Here is a 22,724-nt window from a genome sequence, read left to right on the forward strand (position 1 = left end):
GTAAGTAAAATCCTAAGCAGACGCTCACCACATACGATTCTGACCGAGGACAGGCTGCAGGGCCTGCAGTGCCACATCAGATCTGAAAGGGACCGAAGTCTGAAAACCACTGGGTGGAACATAAATGTTTCTAACTGTGCTATCAACACACTTATTTTACAAAGTAATTTATACTTGGGTCAATCCTGAAATAAATAAATTCAAATTTGAACTTAAAAAATTGGTATTCTGACAAATGCTAAAAGCAATGTTTCCTACTAAATGGATAAAACTGTATCACCCAGACTACTAACAATGCCCCTACATTATTATGGCATCATTGACATTCAAACAATCCCCAAAACTATGAAAGTTGTGGACTTAGAGAACCAGAAATGAATGATTCACTCATCAGAGGTTGATGAGGGGCTTTCAGTAGGACTGGTGTGGGACTCCTCTGTTTTTCAAGGGGGTAAATTATCACCTACATTTATTTCTAGAAACAATAAATTGTAAATGAATCACCTCTTTCATATTCTTAAGTAAAAGCAAGGCAAATTGGTTATGAAAATAACACTTGAATTTAAAAAAAAACTAGAATAATTTAAAACTGCCAAATAAAGGCATAACTCAACATGGACATCATTTAAAGTTGAGCATGTATATGGATCAAACTTACCATTTTAAACACTTTGGCAGGAACAGCACTAGCTTGAGTAGAATTCAGATATTCTGTCCAAGAAAAATTTTCTGGATCAGGATAACCTGAAAAATACATATAAATATCAAAAAATTATTCACTAATATTTTGATTCCTATATACTATAAGATATTTGATAATAAAAACACCTACTATTAATTGGATGCTCACTATTTAATAGCCCCTATGCTAAGAACTTCACATATATTACCTAACCCAAATCTATGACAACCTCTGAGAGGGCTGCTTTGCCACACTGAGGCACAAGAGCACCCGTTCACCGGTTCATTCACTCGCTCAGCAAGCTTAAGCAGGTTGGCCAAGATCAAATGGTGATCTGAGTACTTGGCAGAGCAAACCCACAATCAGTCTGATGTCAAACCATGAACTGAAAATCTACTACCTTCAATTAGCCTACATCTATTGGGTTTTATTCTCATATTTAAATCTTTGTAATTATAACACCCCAGGTTTGTTATTATCACTGCAATTTAAAACATAGTATATATATTGGTATAACATATTATGAAGTCCTCTGTGTTTTAAAAAGTTTCCTTCTAATTGAGTTTCTTGTTTCTCAGTGTCTGAATGCATTATTTTATTCCTAATGACATTTTCCAGAGGACTGTGCACATTGCTATGCCTTTTCTTTTTCCTTTCAAGGAATAAGTAGTTAGATTTACTCATCAGCTCTATTGTTCACTTTTGTCTTTTCTAATTATCTCCTTTGCTGCTTCTACTCTTACTCCTTCCTTCCTCATATTTCCCTTAGATTTGTTTTATACTAATCTTGACAAATTGAATGGTAAAAATAATTTTTTAATAAAATAAGCATTTAAGCCTATGAACTTATCATCATTGTCCCCAAATACAGCTTTAGACCTCTAGACAGACTTACATATTTTTCTTACTTTCTAAAAATCAATTATAATATTTGTTGTCCTAATTTATTCAATGACCAAGTATTTACTTAGAAGATATACCAGATGGTTAATTTCTGTGGTTGTTTAAAATATTAAAAATAATATCTAGTTTATCATGTGGTAGTTTCAAAATGTCACATTAGCTGTATAAAACCTGTTTGGGAAATGTTAAGATTTCTTGTTGGTGTAAATAGCATATGGAATGTTCACTATTAATTGTTCTTCATATTTAATATAGAGAAAAATTCTCTTTGGAAACATTTATTGTATTTTGCCTCAAATGCTTTTTATTAAAAATTAAATTGTATGCCATCCTGTTATTTTCTGCTTATGTTTACCTGGTAAAATTTTGCCCATTTTTTTCACTTATATCTTATTTTGTTCTAGTTGTATTTATTTTATACAATCTAAATGGATTTTAAAAATCATTTACATTTACTTCCTAACTTATTTATTTTATGTAGCTTCTATAAACATTTTTAAGCTGGATTTTTTAGAGAGCTCTTTTAGAGTCTCTTTTGCTTTTTGTCCTTTTTTATACAAGTCATGTTATATATCTTATGTCTCAATATTTATTTCTGCACTTGCATTTACTTTTATAGTTCGCATTTTTAAAAGATGTCCAATCTCATTCATTGTATTGTACATCTTCACATTTCTGCACAGGTTCTAAATATGCTCATACCTTGCCCCTTCAGTGTTGGGGTCCCCTCCTCCCTGTCCCAAGTTTCTCACTCAGGGGTCTGACGAGCAGATTCAGTGGAATGGTGGGAAAAGAAACAGTCTAGTGCATTAATGAATGAGTGCAAAACAAGCAAAAGAAAAAGCAATTAGTCTTGCTCTGGCCCCTTAAAGACACCCGGCATGCTGTTGAGAGGAATTTTCCTTTTCCCTATCTTCATAATCAGTAAATAAAAATACAAGCCTGTGGCTGTTTTATTTATTTATTTATTTATTTTAAGATTTTATTTATTTACTTTTAAAGACAGTGGAAGGGAGGGAGAAAGAGAGGGACAGAAACATCGATGTGAAAGAGAAACATCAATCAGTGGTCTCTTGCATGCACCCTGACCTGGGACCAAACCCGAAACCCAGATGTGTGCCCCGCCTGGGAATCCAACTGGCGACCATTTGTTTTGTGCAACAATGCCCAACCAAATGGTCAGGGCAGGCTATGGCTGTTTTAAATTGGTCTTAAGCAATAATTTCCTCTATATAATCTCCAGAAATTAGCTTTATATACGTAAAAAAGAGAAAACATGTATTATATATATATATTCCTTGTTCAATGAACCCAAAGAAGAGGAATATGTCTTACAGACTTGGGAGACTTACAAAGCCACCTACTCCCACTGTTTTTCTCCTAGCCCCCGCTCTGAGCTCTGCTAGGCTCAGGGGATCGGAAGTAGTGTAACAAGGAAAGGGCAGGGAACAAGACCCATTCACAGAGCTGTGTGGCAATACCACAACAGAAATTTAAATTCAAAGAATTTAAATTCCTATTTAAAACAAAAAGGAAAGCCCTGGCCAATGTGGTTCAGTGCTTGAAGCATTGTCCAGTAACCAAAGAGTTGTGGGTTCAATTCCCAGTCGAGGCACATGCCTGGGTTTCAGGTCATCCCTGGTCCATGGGCAGGTATGTTTGACCTCCAGTCCTGGTGCAGGTGTCTATGAAGGACACCAATCGGTGCATGGATGTTTTTGTCTCTCCCTTCCTCTCTCTTTCTAAAAAAGCAAATGAAAATGTCCTCAGGTGAGGGTTAAAAAAAAAAGGAAATATATGAGACTAACCCATGATACAACAGCCTTAAAACTCTTCACTTGTCTCAAAGAAAAACAACCTCTAATTGGCTTCTATTTATTGGTAAGCAATATACCGAGTACTCCATTTACACTGTCACTTATTCTTTACATCTGCTTGTGAAATATACACCTTTTTATCCTCATTTTATAAGTGTGGTTCAGAGAGCTTGAGCAGTTTACCAAGTGTTACAGAGTTGAGAAACAGAAAAAATAAGATTTGAATAATTATATCTGACTCCATTATCTATATCCTTAATAAGTGCCTCCCCCTAGTACTATAACCTACAGCATCATGATCTAAAGTGATCTACCCTTCTGGATCACAGGACTGAGTTTGAGCGTCCCCCACCCCACCCCGCCGCCACCCCCGAAGGCTAATGTGTAGTACTGCGTGTGAGGTGAGAGGGTGGGAACAAAGATCCTGGACGGGAGACCATACTATCCAGAGTGGCCGCAAAAGTAGGTTACAGTTGTGAGTACACAAAACACAGTTTGTTCTTGTATTATTTATTACTTATTGTATTGTTTTCCATATGAACAACTGTAAACCTACTTTTGCCCCACTCTGTAGATATAAACCTGTTTATTCATGTCCTACCTCATTCCACACTGCTCAGAGTTTAAAACTTCAGAGATGGACACTATCAGAAGAAAAATGAAGTCCCAGCTATGGCTGTGGGCACAGGTGGCTGAACCAAACAAGGGAAATGGATCAATGAACTACAAAGCAGAGCATCATCCAGGCAGCCCCATAATTCCCCATGGCCCCATGGTTCTCTGGGATAAGGGGAAGATCTGGGTGACAGCATCTTCAATTCATGTTAGAGAATAACTAGAAGGCAACTAGATGGCAGCAAGAAGAGGAATGAGGTGTGGTGGAGCAGAAGAGCTTGCGCCCTCTGGGAGGTAGAGCCTTTCTGACCAGCTGAGAACTCTTTTAAGAAAAGCAGTGGGACTACTTGGGGCGTGGCAAATGGTGCTATGTCCTCTGTGGGCCGAGGGAAGTAGCAGCCTCAATGGGAACAACAGAGGAAGCCCTGTGTGAAAATACTGGGGTAGATGAAGGCCAATCCCAGAGCTTTGAGTTGAAGGGACTGATTGTCAAGGAAAAGTCCTTAAACAGGATATAAATATGGGGTATATAAAAAAAGAGAGAAACTTAAGGTCAAACCAAGTTAAATGTAAGTGAAAAAATGCCTAAATCACGTCATTCCAATGGATTCCTATATCACTCAGGGAAAAAGCAAGTCTTTACAACAACCTGCAGGCCCCTACTTCACACGGCCCATTACTGCCCTGATTTCATCTCCCCTTCACTCCACTCCTCCTCTAACTAGAACAGAGCAGACTTGTTCATGCCTCGAGCTCTCACACATGCTGTTCCTTTACCATGAGAGATCTGTCTGCAGATCACCCAGAGTCCCCACTTCACCTCCTTCAAGTTGTGCAAATGTCACATTCTCGGTAAGTCCTTCCTTGAACTCCCTGGACAATATAGGACCTTCTGTCTCCCTCCACCCTTCCCAAATATATATGTGTGCGCTTCCTAAATTCATTACCTGCTTTATTTTTCTTCATAGCACTTACCACCTAATGTATTATATACTTATTGTTTCTCTTGCTCTACTAGAATATAAGCTGCCTTATGATAGAATTGTGTCTGTTTACTGCTATTTCCTCTGAATCTAGTACCTAACATATCGTTAGCACTCAATAAATATTTGCTGAGTGCAGAAAATGTATTTCCTAAGAGGTATGCATTTAATATTGTTGTGGCCAAGAGTGAAAGAGGTATGAGCCAAAGTGATATTGGTCTAGTCTCAAGGTACTGAATGGAACTCGGATATAAAGTCATTTGCCTGCTGGTGATGCTGGTCTCAGAGGTACCATTAGAACAAGATGATACTCCTACAACAATATTTGCTGAGGTTCCAAACAACACTGAAGCCTGGACAGTCAAGAGATGGCCATCTGATTTGTGGCATCTGTGCAAGGAAAATATAATACTCCTCAACTATGTGCTCCATATGAGAAAGGCCAACTTAAGTGTTAGATTGGTTATAGACTCTTCTTATATAACAGCATCTTCCATTATTTTTCCTGCAGAAACAATAATGTAAGCAGAAACATAATTTTGGCACTGAAACACTCTTCCTAGAGATTTGGGATCAAGTCTCTAAATAAATAGCACAAGTCCTTAAGGTCCTGACATCCTGGTCTGTGTAGCCTATCCCATGGACAACAGTCCCATTTAATAACCAGCAATGAAAAGGGGTCTGGTAAGAGTCTGAGAAAAAATTTCAGTCAAAATAGACAGAATATTAATCATAAACACCCATGCTATATGGACTTAAGAGGATACTTCATCTAATGCTTTATTTTATTGATGAGGAAAGTTAAGACCTGGCATTTTAAGCGACTTGTCCAAGGCAAAATAACTAATAATTAAGTCAAAACTAGAGTCCAAGTCTTCTGACTTGCAATAGATAGAAATTCAAGATCTCTAAAGAGCTGCTTCAGTGTTCAGTGCACGCTCTGTAGGCTGCTAGGCCCTATGGCCAAGAGAAAGCATCAGGGGAGTAATGAGGGCCATATGACTAGTACTGGTTAAGCTCTGATTAGTTTTTGCCATTATTTTAAGTGAGCCTGGATTTTCTAACTTCTGTTTTGGGTAGCTCTCTCGAGACGGAGCAGTCAGTCATTCTTCTAAAAATGAAGGCCTTCTGATGCTGGAAACTGAGGAAAATTACCACTAACAATTGCTGCACTTCATTCCATAGACCCTGCACAGAGAGCTGCTCTTTATGAAAATGATCTGAGCATCAAGTTATTGCTAATTATCCTGTTAGATGGTGGTATACTATGGAGTACAACACAGAAGAAATACAAGACATGAGAACAAGTTATTTCAACCACTGTTAAACTTAATTCAGTTCCATCCAATTTTGATTTCAGAAAAACATGTTGAAACTGACCTCACATTTATGGTACCTTAGATGCCAAAAGTTCTGGAGTCAAATTCAGCTCATGGCAACTGAAGTCAAAATATCCTTTTTGGCAAAGTAATACAAGTCAGACTCCTAAATGTTCACAACAGGAGGTTGTATTTGTTACTTGATCATCAATCTAACCAGAAAGCACATGGAGAACTCTTTGATCTAAAGTATGGACTATCAGTATGCCTCAGGAACTTGTCCAAGAGCTCATTTTGCAATTGATTGTTTTACTCAGAATATGGCTGAAATGAAGACTATTCAGAGTAGACTAAAGAAGTAGAGTCTCTTCTATGTCTAGTGAAATCACCAAAAACCAACCAGTCAGTGCTACATTGGCTGAGCTCTGAGCAGACTTGTCTTTGAAAAGGCTATAGCACCTATCCTTCCTAACATACCCAATGCTGGCAGCCATTTGCGATGGAGTATATTCATTCCCTCTCTCTCTCTCTCTCTCTCTCTATGTGTATATATATATAGATATAGATATAGATAGATAGATAGATAGATAGATAGATAGATATAATGTTAGGTATATACATACCTAACATTATAGAAAAAAAACACAATGGCATTTTGCTTCTTGTTTTCTCTCAATTTCACTAACTACATAACATTCCACTGAGTAATTTCTATGACTAACTTAATGATCCTCATATGTTGTGTCTTTTTTTTGTTCTTTGTTATGTCCTCAGCTCCTAGCTGTGCCTTGTACTTAGTAGACTATTAATTGATATCTGTTCAGTTTATTAATTAGGAATTTATAATTTTTTTGAACTCCTACCTTGCCTACGTGAATAGAATCTCTCTATAGGAAATAACACAACGACATTTAAAATAGAGTAATTTTTGTGTGCCTAAGAAAACTTAATGGTTAATGCTATAATTAAATAAAATATTTATACTATAAATTTTGCTAATTTTAGTTTTGTGATGAAATTATTAAGTTAAATTATTAAAACATTAATTTGCTAAAGTATTTCTGTGTGTTCATCAAACATCTAAAATATTGGATAGCTATGTCTAGCCAATTGATGATTCTAGTGTATCTACAGAAACCAATTGCTGTTATTCTTACAAAATACATTTCATTACCTCCTAAAATATCAATTATTGTAGCTTTATTCTGTGAAAATAAACTTGCATTTGGCACTCATTCACAAGTCTAATGCTAGCTTTCCAATTTAAAAATGTAGAAATAAGCACATATATTTAGCTCTGTTCCCTTCTAAATGCCTCCAAAATATCAATACAGGCATTTTAAAGTAATTGCTTATTAACAGAGAAAATGCTGGATTTATTTTGATACAAAATATCAGAGTATTATATAGACTTTATAAAGAAAGAATGAGAACTATACCAAATGAATTAGAAGAGATTTGCTGAGACATAGTTGAGCAAGATAAAAGATGGAAAAATATGTATATAATATAATCCCATTTTCATAGCACAAAGATTTAAAAAGGACAGAACATATGGGTATATGAGTATGTATGGGTGCATGTATATTCAATTATATGGGAATTAGCAAAATATGTATAACAAAGAATGTCTAATGATTCAAAATGTTTTCCTTTTTTCTTGGGCAAACAGCTGAACTACATTTCCCAGATTCCCATGCCATGAAATGCAGTTATGTAACTGAGTTCTGGCCAATGCATGGAAGTAGAAATGATGTAATAAACCACTTGGAGTTTGGCTACTAAAGCCCTCTCATGTGCAGCTAGCAGTTCTTTCTCCAGACTCAGACTTAACTGAAAGATTCCCAAGGATCTGGAAGAGACCTAGTCCCAGAATAACTGCATGGAGCAGAACCAACCCCTATCAACTCTGATTGTCCTACAACAGAAGATTCTTACAGTGTTAATGCACTAAACTTTTGGAGTGGTTTGAGATACTAATTAGTGCATGGTCATTAGTATTTGGTAGAATTCACCAATGAAGTCATCAGATCCAAGGATTTTCTTTGTTGTATGATTTTTAATTATTAATTGGATCATTATATAGGAATTATTTTACTTGAAATATTTTTAAAAGAAATGTGATTTATTGCATCTTTTTATGTACTAGGACTTGTGCATAAAATGTGAGCAAAATAAACACAGTCCATGCTAACACAGTATTCACAGAAAATTTTGCCTATATTTTAAGAAATCTGGTCTTGTTTCATCTTAATTTTTATTTTTTATCTCTAAACTCTGTAATATTGTTGTTGAAAGAAAAAATTATGGAAAGTAATAAGCAAATATTTATCAAAAATGCTTAGAATTTTTTCTATACTCTGTAATCCAATAATTCTACTTACAACAGATAGAGAGATCTGGACAGACCATGGGGAGGAGTCCGGAGGGGCCAGCAGAGGAGGTCTCCTGAGGCAATGGTAAACAGCCTAGGATGGGATTGGCTGAGAAGCTGAACACCTCTAGAGCACATAGAATTATGGGCCAGGAGATTTAAAATAAAAGGAGTACAGACTGGCTCTCAGGCTCTCTTCCTCAAGGATGCCTGGATGATGGTGCTGCATCTGCCTGCATTTCTACAAGGACTGTATTTTAGATGGGAGAAGAAACTCCAGGTGTAGCCTAGGCCCGGGCTGGCCTGGCAGAGGGTGACAGGGTTATTCTTTAGGTGTTCTAGAGGGGACAGGCTCTGAGGCAGAAGCCTGCCAGTCTTCCAAAATTGTGTAGGTTTTGCATGTTATGGTGTTTTCGTTTGTAAACTAATCCTATAGAAGATAATTCCTATGTCTAGTTTATACTTTAAAAAAAGAAGATAATTAAAAACTAACAGGGGGAATAACAGGGGAACTCAGGAGTTTAGCCTTAATTGATAGGCTTAAGCAATTAAAGCCAAAACTAAAGAGTTAGAGATTTAGCCTTAATTGATGGGTTTAAGTGATTAAGGCTGTAGCTAAAGAGTTAAAGATTTTAGCCTTAACTGATAGGCTTAAAAGCATGTGGAAATCTATGATTCTAAAACTGTGTAGCTTTTGAATAGACTCCTTTCCTTTTTCACCAAACCTCTGCCTCCAGAATTTTGCCTAGTCGGGAGCAGTGGGCAGCAGGACCCCACTTGCTGTTCAGTAACACAACCACAAAGAAACAGCAAATATACCTAACTATTTCTTTTAAAGAAGGTATTTCATTTTTATTTAAAAACTGGAAAAAGCTAGTGTCCAATACAAAGGAAAACCCTAAATAAATGGTGTTGTATTCATAATATAAATAAATATTCTGTCATTGATAGCTGGGTTCTCAACGAATATTTAAAGAAAATTATATTTTCAAGTAAAAGAAAAGAGAAGGCTATAAAAGCAGTATGAACACTAAGATCACAATTCTAATTTTTAAAATATATATTTTAATCCTCACTCAAGAAAATGTTCATTGATTTTAGAGTGAGAGGAAAGAGAGAAGGAAAAACACGTATTGGTTGCCTACCATACAAACCCTGAAGGAGGACCGAACCTGCAACCCAGGTATGTTCCCTGACAGGGAAATCAAACCCACAGCCTTTTGGTGTATGAGGCGACACTCCAACCAACTTAGCTACCTGGCCAGGGCCAAGATCACAATTCCAACTTTTAAATACATATATATGGTCAAGTAAAAACACAAGAAAATTGGAAAAATAAGAGAATAATAATGGTAACTTCTATCTAATGGTGGGATTAATATTTAAATTTATTCATTATAACATTTCATATTTTACACATCTTCTACAGTTTTACAATGAGGAAAATATATAATTAATTTTTTATTTTAAAGAAGTTTAATTATAAGAAGTCCACTGCTTCACTTTTTCGGTAATTATTTATAAGTGTTCAAAGGTAAAATAAACTTTCATAAAGAATACAATTAAGTTGACTGAGTACACTGTAGCAAAAGAGAACACTGTTCTTTTACAATACAACTATAAAATGTGTTGGGAATTCACTCTGTGTGAGATGCCTTGGGGAAACGGAGCTGCAATTTGCAATCAAGTTAAAGAACAAGAGAAAGGGCAATGATATCCTCTGCTGCAGCGGCAGGATCACTTACTGATGGAATCACAGTAATATTCTATGCGGACTATGGCGGTAGATTGTCTGAGGCACAGACACACAACATAGAACAATAATACTCACTGCCAAATGGCCACAAAATTGTCTCACACTTAGCAAAATATGCAAGTTTAATTTGTTTTCTTGCTTTGAGTGGCTTTTTGCTACCACATTAAAATGAATTTACTGTAGAACATGATATTTACAAGAAAAGAGAGCCTTGCAAGGTCAAGAACCAAATTTATTTTCCTGGCCATCAATTCATAGAGCCTGCCAGATCACAACAAATTCTGAATAAAGAGCTTGTACATGTCTTCTTATTCAGTAACTTGCCAAATCAAGAAAGTAGCAATCTCAAAGCATCTTACCTCTTCCCAGCCCCATTCCCACAGCCTCCACTCCATATTTCTAATCTGGCCTACTACTGCCAAATAAATGCTCCTTAACCCTGGTAATAGCAGATAATTCACTATACCTTCTTCACTATCATTTTTAAAGATCTTTCATAAAATGCCCTCAATCTACCCACCCAATAATTCCTTATTAATAGTCCAAAACATAAGTGAAGCCCATTGTGGACCCCTGACCTGCAAAACTAAAATAATACATTTGTGTTAAGTCGCTAAGTTTATGGTAATTTGTTACAGAGCAGTACACTGTGATATAATTTTCTCCATGAAGCAAATCTTGCCTTTTCTGGCCAGGTGTTACCTCTTTAACTAATCTCCTTGCTATCATCTGTAACAGTTATTTATAAACCACTAAACACTCCCCAGCAGACTTTCAGCTCCCTGAGCTCAAGGAAAGCTGCTCACCAACCTTCCTATGCCATCCTCCTCTACCAAGGACCCACATGATGATAGAGCAGATTATAAAACAATGAATAAAATGAAAAAACAGAAAACTCACAACTCTATACCACTATAAGTTAAAAAAACTGAGTAAATAAGTCACAGGGGAGCATAAATCAACTAATCAGTATAGAAGGAAAATGGAATTAGGAAACCACCATTTGGCAAACACCATATTAATAACTAATTCATCTTAATGAACATCAATACATGCTAAAAAAACTAGTGGGTGAAACTTTAATGAAGAATAAAATATTTACACAATTTTAAAGTTACACTTCAGCAAATAGGTATTAATTACAAAAGGGAAGGAATAATTTTACAGCGGAGAAACTTGGCAACACTACATCAATCAAGTGGCCAAAATTAACATGAGCAGGAAAGGAAGAGCCTGAAATCAAGCACCACTGGAAGGGTGTCATGAGAACACAGCATTGCTCCTGGGACATTCTTCTCAAGCACACAGTCCACATCTACCCCTGAGGAGACATCAGAAAAACCAAAAGACCAGCTTGTACTCTTCAAGAGTGTCAAGTTCATACAAGTCAGGGAAAGACTGTAGATTGAAGGATACTAAAGGAACATGACTGGTAAACACTATATGTGATCTTGGATTAAATCTGTCTGTTTTTCTGTGTGCTTATTTGTCTTTTCATAGAGAATATTACTAGGTGACTAGCAAAACTTTCATTTTGATAACTTAATCTCAAGTGGTTTGCTAAGGAGGACATTTTGTTTTGTTTTTGCTATTATGACTTCTGAATCTTTAAAACTATTTCAAATTTTAGATAAAATAAAAACATTTACCCAGTCACAAATCAGTCTGAGCCTAATGTTCTAAGTCACTTCTCACCTTCTAGCCCCTTTCCCCCATCCCTGCCCTGACGCCAAGCACATCAGTCAAAACGCCCATAATTCTGATGTCTGTCGGACCATCCTACCATCTTGCTGTTGTGCATGCTCTCCCTTCTACCTCACATTACCTCCCACTGCATATACAGTAAAATTCTGCATATCCTTGAAAGACTACTGCAAACACTGCTTCCAATATCAAGATGTCCACATACGAAGTTGGAATTTACATCTCCCTCTCATGTTGCCAGTACTCTACTGAAAGTTTCCTCCCACCACAATCAGAAACAGGACTGCAAGCATCATGGTGAGGAGGAAAGAGCAAAGGAGTTCTTGAAGTCAACTAGCAGGGGCTGCTACCAAATTCCCAATACACCACACAGTTCTCACAGTTCTTCAACTATGAAGTTGAAATAACTGACAAAAACTTCACTGAGTTGCCATTAAAACAGGTAAATGTGCGAAGTCATGTAGGTCATTCAAGCAAAATGAAGTACAAAAATAAAATTCCACTTTACACTCCATATGATGGCTATCAACAAGAACACTAACAAGAAGTGTTTGCAAAGATGTACAGAAATTGGAACTCTCCCACACTACTACCAGTGGGAATGTCAAATGGTGCACTTCCTGCGGTAGAGTCTGACAACTGCTCAGTTAAGTTAAATGTAGAATTACTATATGATCCAGCAAGCCCATTCCTAAGTGTATATCCCAGAGAAGTGAAACATATTCACTCAAGTAGCACTTGTACACAAAGGTTCAGAGCAACACTATTCAAAACAGTCAAAAAAATGTAAACAATTCAAATGCTCATTAACTGATAAAGAAAACTTTGGTTTATCCCTACAATGAAATATTATTTGGAATTAAAAAGAAGTAATGTGTTGATACATGCTATAACATGGATGAACTCTAAAATCATTATGCTAAGTAAAAGAAGCCAGATACAAAAGATCATATATTATATGATTCTGTTTACATGAAATTGTCAGAATAGGCAAATCTATAAAGACAGAAAGTAGATTAATGGTTGTCAAAGGCTGGCAGGAAAGGAGAGTTGGGGGATAATAACTAAATGGACAGGGTTTCTTTGGAGGGAGAGGGAAACATTCTAAAATTGGTAGAGTTGATGGTTACACAACTCTGTAAATACATATAAAAACATCTGAATTGTACACTATAAATGGATGACTTGTATAGTATGTGAATTATATCTCAAATAAGCTTTTACAAAAACATTAAGTACTGTATTCCCTTCCTTCAGGGAAAGCATCATGTTTTATCCTTATTTGGTTCTGCCCTTCTATAAACACAGAACTCACTATAGAGAGGTTTACTGAATTGAATTTGAGGTTAGTGCGGTTTGTGCTTCAGCTGTGAACAGTGGTCTGCATGTGGAGAGGCACTCTCTGCAGGGCTGTCATCCTTCCCAGGGGATGCGGTCCTGCTGCGGGTCGGATGAACCCTGACAGGGTCATGGCCCTGCAGGGCTTCCTGCCTACCAGCCCAAATTAAGAGGGAGGCTTGTTGGGATGAAGGTCTCATCATCAAGTACAGAACAGGTTTTCACACATACAAGACTGTTGATAAAGCCATCTTTAAAACACTGTGTTAACTGATAAACAAATCACTCCAAGTAATACTGCAATATAGAGTACTAGAAATTTCATTTACATACAAATCAATCTGAGTTACCTTCAAAACAGCAATACCATTATAAAAACTGAAACAGCAAAAAATGTCACCTTCAGCTAACAAATATTTAATATTTTAATATACAGATCTAATTTTTAAGGTTACAGAGGAGGTTATACAAGGTACCGCCTAAAATTAGGCTACCAGGAGATTTTACTTCAACAAAAGGATCAAATTTACTCATACGTGTAAGGAATAATTCATAACTAGACATTGCCTGCCCATCAGAAATGAATACCAAGATCTCACTATAAGGCCCAACAATGCTTCTGGAGAGAGGAGCACCTCTTCTTCAAATGCTACGATTTATGTTATAAGGATTTTCCTATACGTCTGCCTAATACATTTTTGTCGTTTTGCAACCTAGCTAAAACTCCAGTAGATTGATTCTGAAAGAGCAGAAGCCCCTGCCATGTTTCTCAGTCCTCTCTAGAATAGAATATGTAACACCTTGGATTAAACTTACATCAGCGAAAAGCACCTCTGCATTTTATAATTTACATGTTTTAAAAACTGGCTTTTTCCCCTTTTTATCTCTGAAGAAGCTCTTTTATCTGGAATCTGTGAGAATCTGAGTACACACCAGAGATAGCTATACAAATTAACACATACTGTTCTACTTTCAAGAGCTTTAATTGCTCTTAGAAGTATAACAACACATATACATACTTATACCCATTATGATGAATAGAGCAAATATATTTTCCTGACAACAATGTGATTACAATTATAAAATAAAATGTAATGTAAAATCTATAGGCATAAACGCTATTTTCTATATACAAGATCTGTCCAGAAAGTATCCAACCATGCACTATGAAAAAGACATTTCTTGAAGATGATACAAGATACAAGAAATATTGTACATAGGACAATGACATCTCATTCCCCTTCAAAGTGGGCAACTTGAGACCCCACACAGTTCTCCCAATCACCGTCATTATTTGATGTTTCACCAAAAAACTCTACAGGAGAGATGATGCATGAGCAGGTGCATTGTCATGATGAAGCTGCCAATCAGCACCTGTCCACAGCTGTGGCCTTCTGAATCATCGGAATAGTTTCCATGGAGGAATATTCAAGCTTAATGCAAAATTTGATGCAGATTCATTGCTCTACTTGCTCAGTCATTTTGAATGTGATGGCCACACAGTACACATGCTCACTCAACAGCATCTACTGCCCCCACTGACTAGTACAGTGAAGTTGTCTTTGTTCACATATGTGCATTCCAGTCCACTCTTCTTAGTTGCCAGGTTATATCAATGTCACGCAAACCATTCTCATTATATTAACAATGGCTGGTCTCTTACTATACAGACATCGTATATATCGTAAAGCAGTCCTTGCTGTAGACTTGTAACAGGGGAAGAGCTGGCTGGTTTTCCTCTTAAAATATCATGTTTAGATTCCCATTTGTGAACTACCTGTGTAAACAACATTGTATTAACTGCCTCAGGGACACTTCTATATCTATGACTTCACATCTGTCCTTTCTTATGCAGTTAGGAGAAACCTATCAACTCTGGTGCACTCATATTTTTATATATACATGTAGGCTAGAATGATCATAACTTGTCACAAGCTTTAAGCAATTTTTTTATTGGTAAATTTGCTTTTGCCCAATTTTTGCTCACAGTTCCTTTGCATATATTTTCATTACACTCCCCTCTCTTTTTTACACCTTGATTAAGTGGCTGATCTACTTGTATTTTCATTTTAAGTATCATCATATCATATGGAAGCATCCTGAGGTTCAATAAAGGCCAGCAGGGTCAACACCTGTCAATGCCATAATAGGAAACTCCTTTATGACACAGTTGAGTCCCTCAGAAAGGTAAGAAATCATACTGTACATGGCATTTTAAACAAGTAAAACTTTGAATGGTGTTCCTAGTGTTTTTCCTTAGCACTCAGAGCAGCCTTAGATACTCTACAGAAATAAAAACTTCTAAAAAGAGTAAATGAGATTATGAATATAGACACAAAATTTCTCAACAAATTATTAATAAACCAAATCCAGCAACATGCTGGAAATACTTGTGTGTGTACATGCACACACACACACAGACTTGTAAGATTTCTCCCAGAAATATAAGACTGTTTCAGTATATGATGGCAATCAACATAACACAATCGTAACAGAATAAAAAAACCATACCTTGATAATAAAACAAACTAAGAATAGAAGGGAACTTCCTCAATATCACAAAGGTATCTAAAAAACCCCACAGCAAACATTGTACTTAATGTGGAAAGACAGCATTCCTCTAAAGGATCAGGAACAAGAAAAAGATGTTGGATATTGTCACTGCCATTCAACAATGTACTGAAAAGTCTTGCCAGAGGAGCTAGGGAAAAAATAAAAAGCAACTAGAATGGAAAGGAAGAAGTAAAAGTATCTCTACTTACAGATGACATAACTTTGCATACAAAAATACTGAGGAATCCACATACAACACACACACACACACACACACTGATATCCAAAAGAACTGACCAAAAAAAAGGAGAAATTCTAGAACTAATACTAATAAGCAATTACAACAAAGTTTCAGGTTGCAAGGTTAATATATAAAAGTCAATCACTTTCCAATACACCAGCAATGAACAAATGAAATCTGAAATTAAAAACACAATACCATTTACATTAGCACCCAAAATAACAAAATAGATATCATGCAATGAAATATGTATAAGAGCTATACAAGAAAACTACGACAACTCGGCTGAAATAAATCAAAGAACTAAATAAATGGGGAGACAGTCCATGTTCATGGATAGGAAAACAAAACACTGTCAAGACAACTGTTCTTCCCAATTTGATCTATAGATTTGATGCAAGCCCACCCCAAGCCCCAGCAAGTTATTTTGTAGATATTAACAAAATGATCCCAACGTTTATGTGGAGAGGCAAAAGACTCAGAACAGCCAACACAATACTGAAGAACAACAAAGCTGAAAGACTGACATCACCCAAGTTTAAAAATCACTATGTAGCTACAGTAAACAACATAGCGTAGTATTAGTGAAAGAACAGACAAATAGATTGATGGAACCAAACAGAGATCCTAGAAATATACCCATATAAATATAGTCAACTGATATTTAACAATGCAGCAAAGCAACACAGTGGAGAAAAGGTAGTCTCCACAAATAGTTCTGGAACAACCAGACCTCCACATGCAAAGAAATAAATCTATACACAGACTTTACACCCCTCACAAAAATTAGGTCAAAATGATTAGAAATCCAAAACACAAAAATCTCCTCAAATATATAAGAAAAAACTAGATAATGTTTGGTTTGGTGATAACTTTTTAATATGACAAGAACCACATGAAAGATGGACTTCATTAAAATTTAAAATTTCTGCTCTGTTAAAGACAATGTCAAGAGAATGAAAACACAAGCCAGAGACTGGGAAAAATATTTGCAAAAACTCATAATAAAGGATTTATTCAAAAGATATAAAAACACTCTTAAAACTCAATAATAATATTAAGAATCTAATTTTTAAAAATAGGCCAAAGACCTTAACAGACACTTCACCAAAAAAGAGTCAAAGATGGCAAAGATATATGTGGGAGGTGCTCTATATCGCACGCCATTAGAGAAATGCACACTAAAACAACGAGATATCATTACACACTCATCAGAATGTCAAAAATCCAAACCACTGACAATACCAAATGATGGTGAGGATGTGGAGCAACAAAAATTTTCATTCATTGCTGGTGAGAATATAAAGTGGTACAGCACTTTAAAAGACAGTTTGGCAGTTTCTTAGGAAACTAAACAAACTCTTACCATATAATCCAGCATTCATGCTTCTTGGTATTTATCCAAAGGAGTTGAAAATTTATGTCCATACAAAAAAATATGCATATGGATGTTTATAGCAGCTTTATTCATAATTACTAAAACTTGGAAACGACCAGGATGCCCTTCAGTAGGGAGGTGGATACATAATCTGTGACACATGCAAACAATGAAATATTATTCAGCACTAAAAAGAAATGAGCTACCAAGGCATGAGAAGACATGGAGAAACCTTACATGCATATTACTAAACTAAAGAAGATGCTCATAAAAAGCTACATATGTATGATTCCAACTACATGACATTCTGGGAAAAGCAAAACTGTGAAGACAGCAGAAAGATTAGTGGTTGCCAGGGTCTGGGGGTGGAAGAGATGACTAGGCAGAGCACAGAGAGTTCTGGGGCAGTGAAAATACTCTGTATGATACCATAATGATGGATACACAATATTATACACTTGTCCAAAACCATAGAATGGCAACACTAAGAATGAACCCTAAGTAAACTCTCTACTTTTGGATGATAATGATGTACTAATGTAGGTTCATCAACTGTAACAAATGTACCACTATCGTGAGGGATGTTGATAACAAAGGAGGTTATGCATGTGTGGGGGTAGGGGGTATATGAGGTATCTCTTGCACTTTCCTCTCCATTTTGCTGTGAAGTTTAAATTTTTCTTTGAAAAAATAAAGTCTTAAAAAACAGTATAGTACTGGCATAATGACAGGCATATAACACAATCAAGAATCTAGAAATGAACCTAAACATCTATGACCAATTGATTTTCAACAAGAGTGTCTGATGGGGAAAGAATATTCTCTTCATAAAACAGTTCTGGAAAAAACAGATAAAGTTGAACCTCTCACTCACTGCATGTACAAAAATTAAATTAAAATAGACCAACCTCAAATATAAGAGGTAGAACTATAAAATCCACAGGAAAAAAAACATGAAGAAATAAATCCTCACTGCCTCAAATTTGGCAATGGATTCTTAGATTCAACACCAAAGTACAAGCAACAAAAGAAAAAAATAGATAAATTGGACTTCATCAAAATATCCAACTATTGCACATTAAAAGACATTGTGAAAAATGTGCAAGCATAATCTATAGGAGGACTTCCAGTCAAGATGGTGGCACAGAGAAACACTGGGCTGGCCTCCTGCCCAAGCACATCAAATCTGCAACTAAACTAAAGAACAATAGTCAGGGTTGTTGGGTTGAGAACCAAAGTTTTACTCAACAACCAAGATATTTTTTCCATTAACAACTTGGTCGAGAACCAACTTGTTTGAGATGGGAGACACGTGTACACAAGAAGCCATGAGGAGACTGGTAAGAGGAGGGTCAGAGACACAGAACGGCTGGTCCCATACCCATGGTAGTGGATAGAAACAGGGAGCAATATCTTGGCTGCAGAGGTCCCCACTGAGAAGTGAGGGGTCCCACCCCCACACCAGGCTCCCCGGCTGGAAGAAAAGTCCCCATAACTTCTGGCTATGAAAACCAGATGGGACTGTGGCTGAGGGGATTGTGGCTGAGTGAAACAAAGGACTGCTGGAACGGCAGGTGTTTACACAGGGCCTTATTCGCTAAGGGACTCACCTCCCTCTGAGCTTCAGCACTGGAGCAACAGTGGGAAAAGCACCAGGGATATTTGAGGAAAAACTGAATTGTGTGATTTTAGGATGAGGGCTAGAAGGGTAGCTTTTTCCCAGACAGTTCTGGCAGAAGCCATAGTTACTTCATTTAGCCCTCCTCCTTGTTCATTTAGGCCAACCTCCTCGTTGCCTGCACAGGCAGGCACCAAGTCCAGTAACCTGGCTAACACTGTTCACCCCACCCTGGTGATTTCCTGAGACCCTGTCCCACCCAATTTGCAGGCCCACCCAAATCAATTCCAGTGGCTTTTCCATAAAAACAGCCTATTTTGGCTGGTGCTATGAACTTTCCTAAAATCTCTCAAAGGTTCGCAAACCTCAAACAAGTACTGTTGGTGTACCTCTTACCTCTTGCTAAGCAGCCCCAAGCCTGACACTACTGACAGCCAGCCTTGGTTCACAGCTTAGCCTCTACCAGGCATCTACAAGTCCAGCATAAGTGGTAACCATCTGCAGATTACTACACACACACCAGGTGGCCCCAAACATGGCACAGGAAGTGGCTGGCCTTGGCCTGCACCACAGGCCTTCCCAAGAGGCCCCAGAACCAACACACCCAATGGCCAGCTTTAGACCACACCAGAGACCACCCAAATACCTCCACAAACAACATACCCAAAGGGCAAACTTGGCAGGCACCTGACCCCACTAAAGAAAATCCTATTCTTTAGGGTCAGCCCCTGCACAACAGCTCCTCCACTGTGCCACAGCAAGTCCTCACAACCAGTGAGTATGAGAGTCAATCCCTCCCATTAATGTACCTACAGAAATCAAGGCTCAACTACAACAGGAAAGTATACACAACCCTCACAAGGAAAACATCTGGCGCACCTGACTCAGGTGACCAGGGAGATTATGCCACTGGGCCACACAGGACACCTATTTACATAGGACCACTCTACCAAGACCAGGACATACAGCAGCTCTAACTACTACATTGAAACAAACACAAGAAGGTAGCCAATGTGAGGAGACAAAGAAACATGTCCCAAATGAAAGAACAAGAGAAAATTCTAGAAATAAATATATACCTATCAATAATTACTTTAAATGTAAATGGATTAAATACTCTAATCAAAAGGTTGAATAGGTAAGAAAATAAGACCCATACATACACTGACTGTGACAAACCCACTTTAGATTGAAAGATGCACAGACTGGCCCTGACTGGTGTGATTCAGTGGGCTGAGCACTGACCTGGGAACTGAAAAGCTGCTGGTTCAATTCCCAGTCAGGTCACATGCCTGGGTTGTGGGTCAGGTCCCCATTTGGGGGTGTGGAAGAGGCAACAAATCGATGTTTCTGTTTCTCTCCTCCTCCCTTCTTTCCTCTATCTCTAAGAAATAAATAAATAAAATCTATAAAAAAGAAAGACACAGACTGAAAGTAGAGGAATAGAAAAAGGTTTCATGCAAATGGAAAAGAAAAAAACTGGGATAGCAATACTTATATCAGACAAAATAAACTTTGAAATGATGGCTATAACAAAAGACAAAGAAGGACCCAGCAATTCCACCTTTGAGTATTTATCCAAAGAAACCCAAAACACTAAATTGAAAAGATATATACATCCCTAAGTTCACTGCAGCACTGTTTACAAGATGGGGTCAAAATATGGAAGTAACTTAAGTGTCCATTGATAAATGAATTGACAAAGAGGAGATGGTACATATATATGTGTGTGTGTACATTATTTTTATGGTTGAGTAATACCCCATTGTGTGTGTATGTATATATATATATACATACATACATACACATACATAAGGACACACGTGCTTGTGTGCACACAATGGGGTATTACTCAGCCATAAAAAAGAATGAAATCTTGCCATCTGCAACAACATAGGTGGACCTAAAGGGTATTATGCTAAGTGCAATGGCTCAGACAGAGAGATGCCATATGATTTCACTTATATGTGGAATCTAAAAAAATAAATAAACATTATTAAAAAACTGGAAACAAACTCATTGATACAGAGAACAATTTTGATTGCTGCCAGATGGAAAGGGGGTTGGGAGGATGGGTGAAAAAGTGGAAGGAATTAAGATGTACAAATAGGCGGTTATAAAAACAGTCACAGGGATGTAAGGAAACATAGTCAATAATATTTTATTAATTATGTATGGTGTCAGATGGATAGTTGTCTTATCAGGGTGATCACTTCTTATATAAATGTCTAATCACTATGTTGTGTAACTGAAACTAATAAAGTATTTCATGTTGACTGTTACAGAAAGTAAAAAATTAATTAAAAACTGAAAATACATAAAAACATTAAAAACTACAATCTAAAGAATAGGAGAAAACATTTGCATATCATTTAAACAATATGGGTTCAATATCCAGAATATATTAAAACACTCTTACAATACTAATAAAGAATAGTAAATGAATATAGTACTTAAATAATAATTTAAATAATATGAATAAAAATATCACCCAATTTTTAAAAATGAGCAAAGGATTTCAACAGATAATTCTTAAAAGAAGATGTACAAATGGCCAATAACCACATGAAAAGATGTTCAACGTCATTGGTCATTAGAGAAAAGCAAATCAAAAGCAGACATACTGCTTCACACCCAGTAGGATGGTTTTAATCAAGAAAACAGAAAATCACAAGTGTTGACAAGGATGTTAAGAAATAGGAACCGTCATACCTTGCTAGTGGGAATGTAAAATGGCACAGGTACTTCAAAAGATAGATTTCTAGTTCCTCAAAACATTAAACATAGAATTATCATATGGACCAGCAATTCTACTCCTCCATCTATGTCCAAAAGAAATAAAGACATGTGTCCACATAAAAAATTATACTCGAATGCTTACAGTGACATTAGTCATAGTAGCCAAAATGGAACAAACTAAATTCCCATCAACAAATGAAGGGATAAACAAACTGTGGAATATATACATAGAATGGAATATTATTCAGCCATAAAAAGAAATGAACTACTGATATATGCTACAATTTGGATAAACATTGAAAATGTTACAATAAATGCAAGAAGGCAGACACTGACATTCATGTATTACATGATGCTTTGTATGTAACATATCCAGAATAGGCAAATCCATAGAAAGCAAATTAGAGGTTACCATGGAATGGGGCAAGGCAGGGAGTGCAGAGTGCTTGCTTAAAAGTACAGAATGTTTTTATGGGGTGATGAAAAAGTATTTGAAACCACAGAGGTGTTGGTTGCATGATATTATGAATACATTACCACTGAATTGTATACTCTAAAATGGTTAATTGTATGTTATATAAATTTCACCTCAATTTAAAAATAGAATAGACTACTTAGGATTAAATTTAATAAAGTAAGTGCAAGACTTGCAGACTGAAAACTACAAGGTATCATTAAAAGAAGATTAAATACCTAAACAAATG

At 36.6% G+C, this 22,724-nt stretch overlaps 1 protein-coding gene across 1 annotated transcript in view; it reads right to left on the reverse strand.

Moving 5' to 3' along the window:
- The window catches only part of L3MBTL4 (L3MBTL histone methyl-lysine binding protein 4), a 200,766-nt gene that overhangs the window by 144,329 nt on the left and 33,713 nt on the right, over positions 1 to 22,724 (reverse strand). Inside the window, exon 7 of the mRNA XM_028524588.2 lies at positions 659 to 744. Coding sequence (XP_028380389.2) covers positions 659 to 744 — 86 coding nt within the window. The remainder of the gene's footprint in view (positions 1 to 658; positions 745 to 22,724) is intronic.

The sequence above is a fragment of the Phyllostomus discolor genome, chromosome 9, assembly GCF_004126475.2.
Source record: "Phyllostomus discolor isolate MPI-MPIP mPhyDis1 chromosome 9, mPhyDis1.pri.v3, whole genome shotgun sequence".
Classification (NCBI taxonomy): domain Eukaryota; kingdom Metazoa; phylum Chordata; class Mammalia; order Chiroptera; family Phyllostomidae; genus Phyllostomus; species Phyllostomus discolor.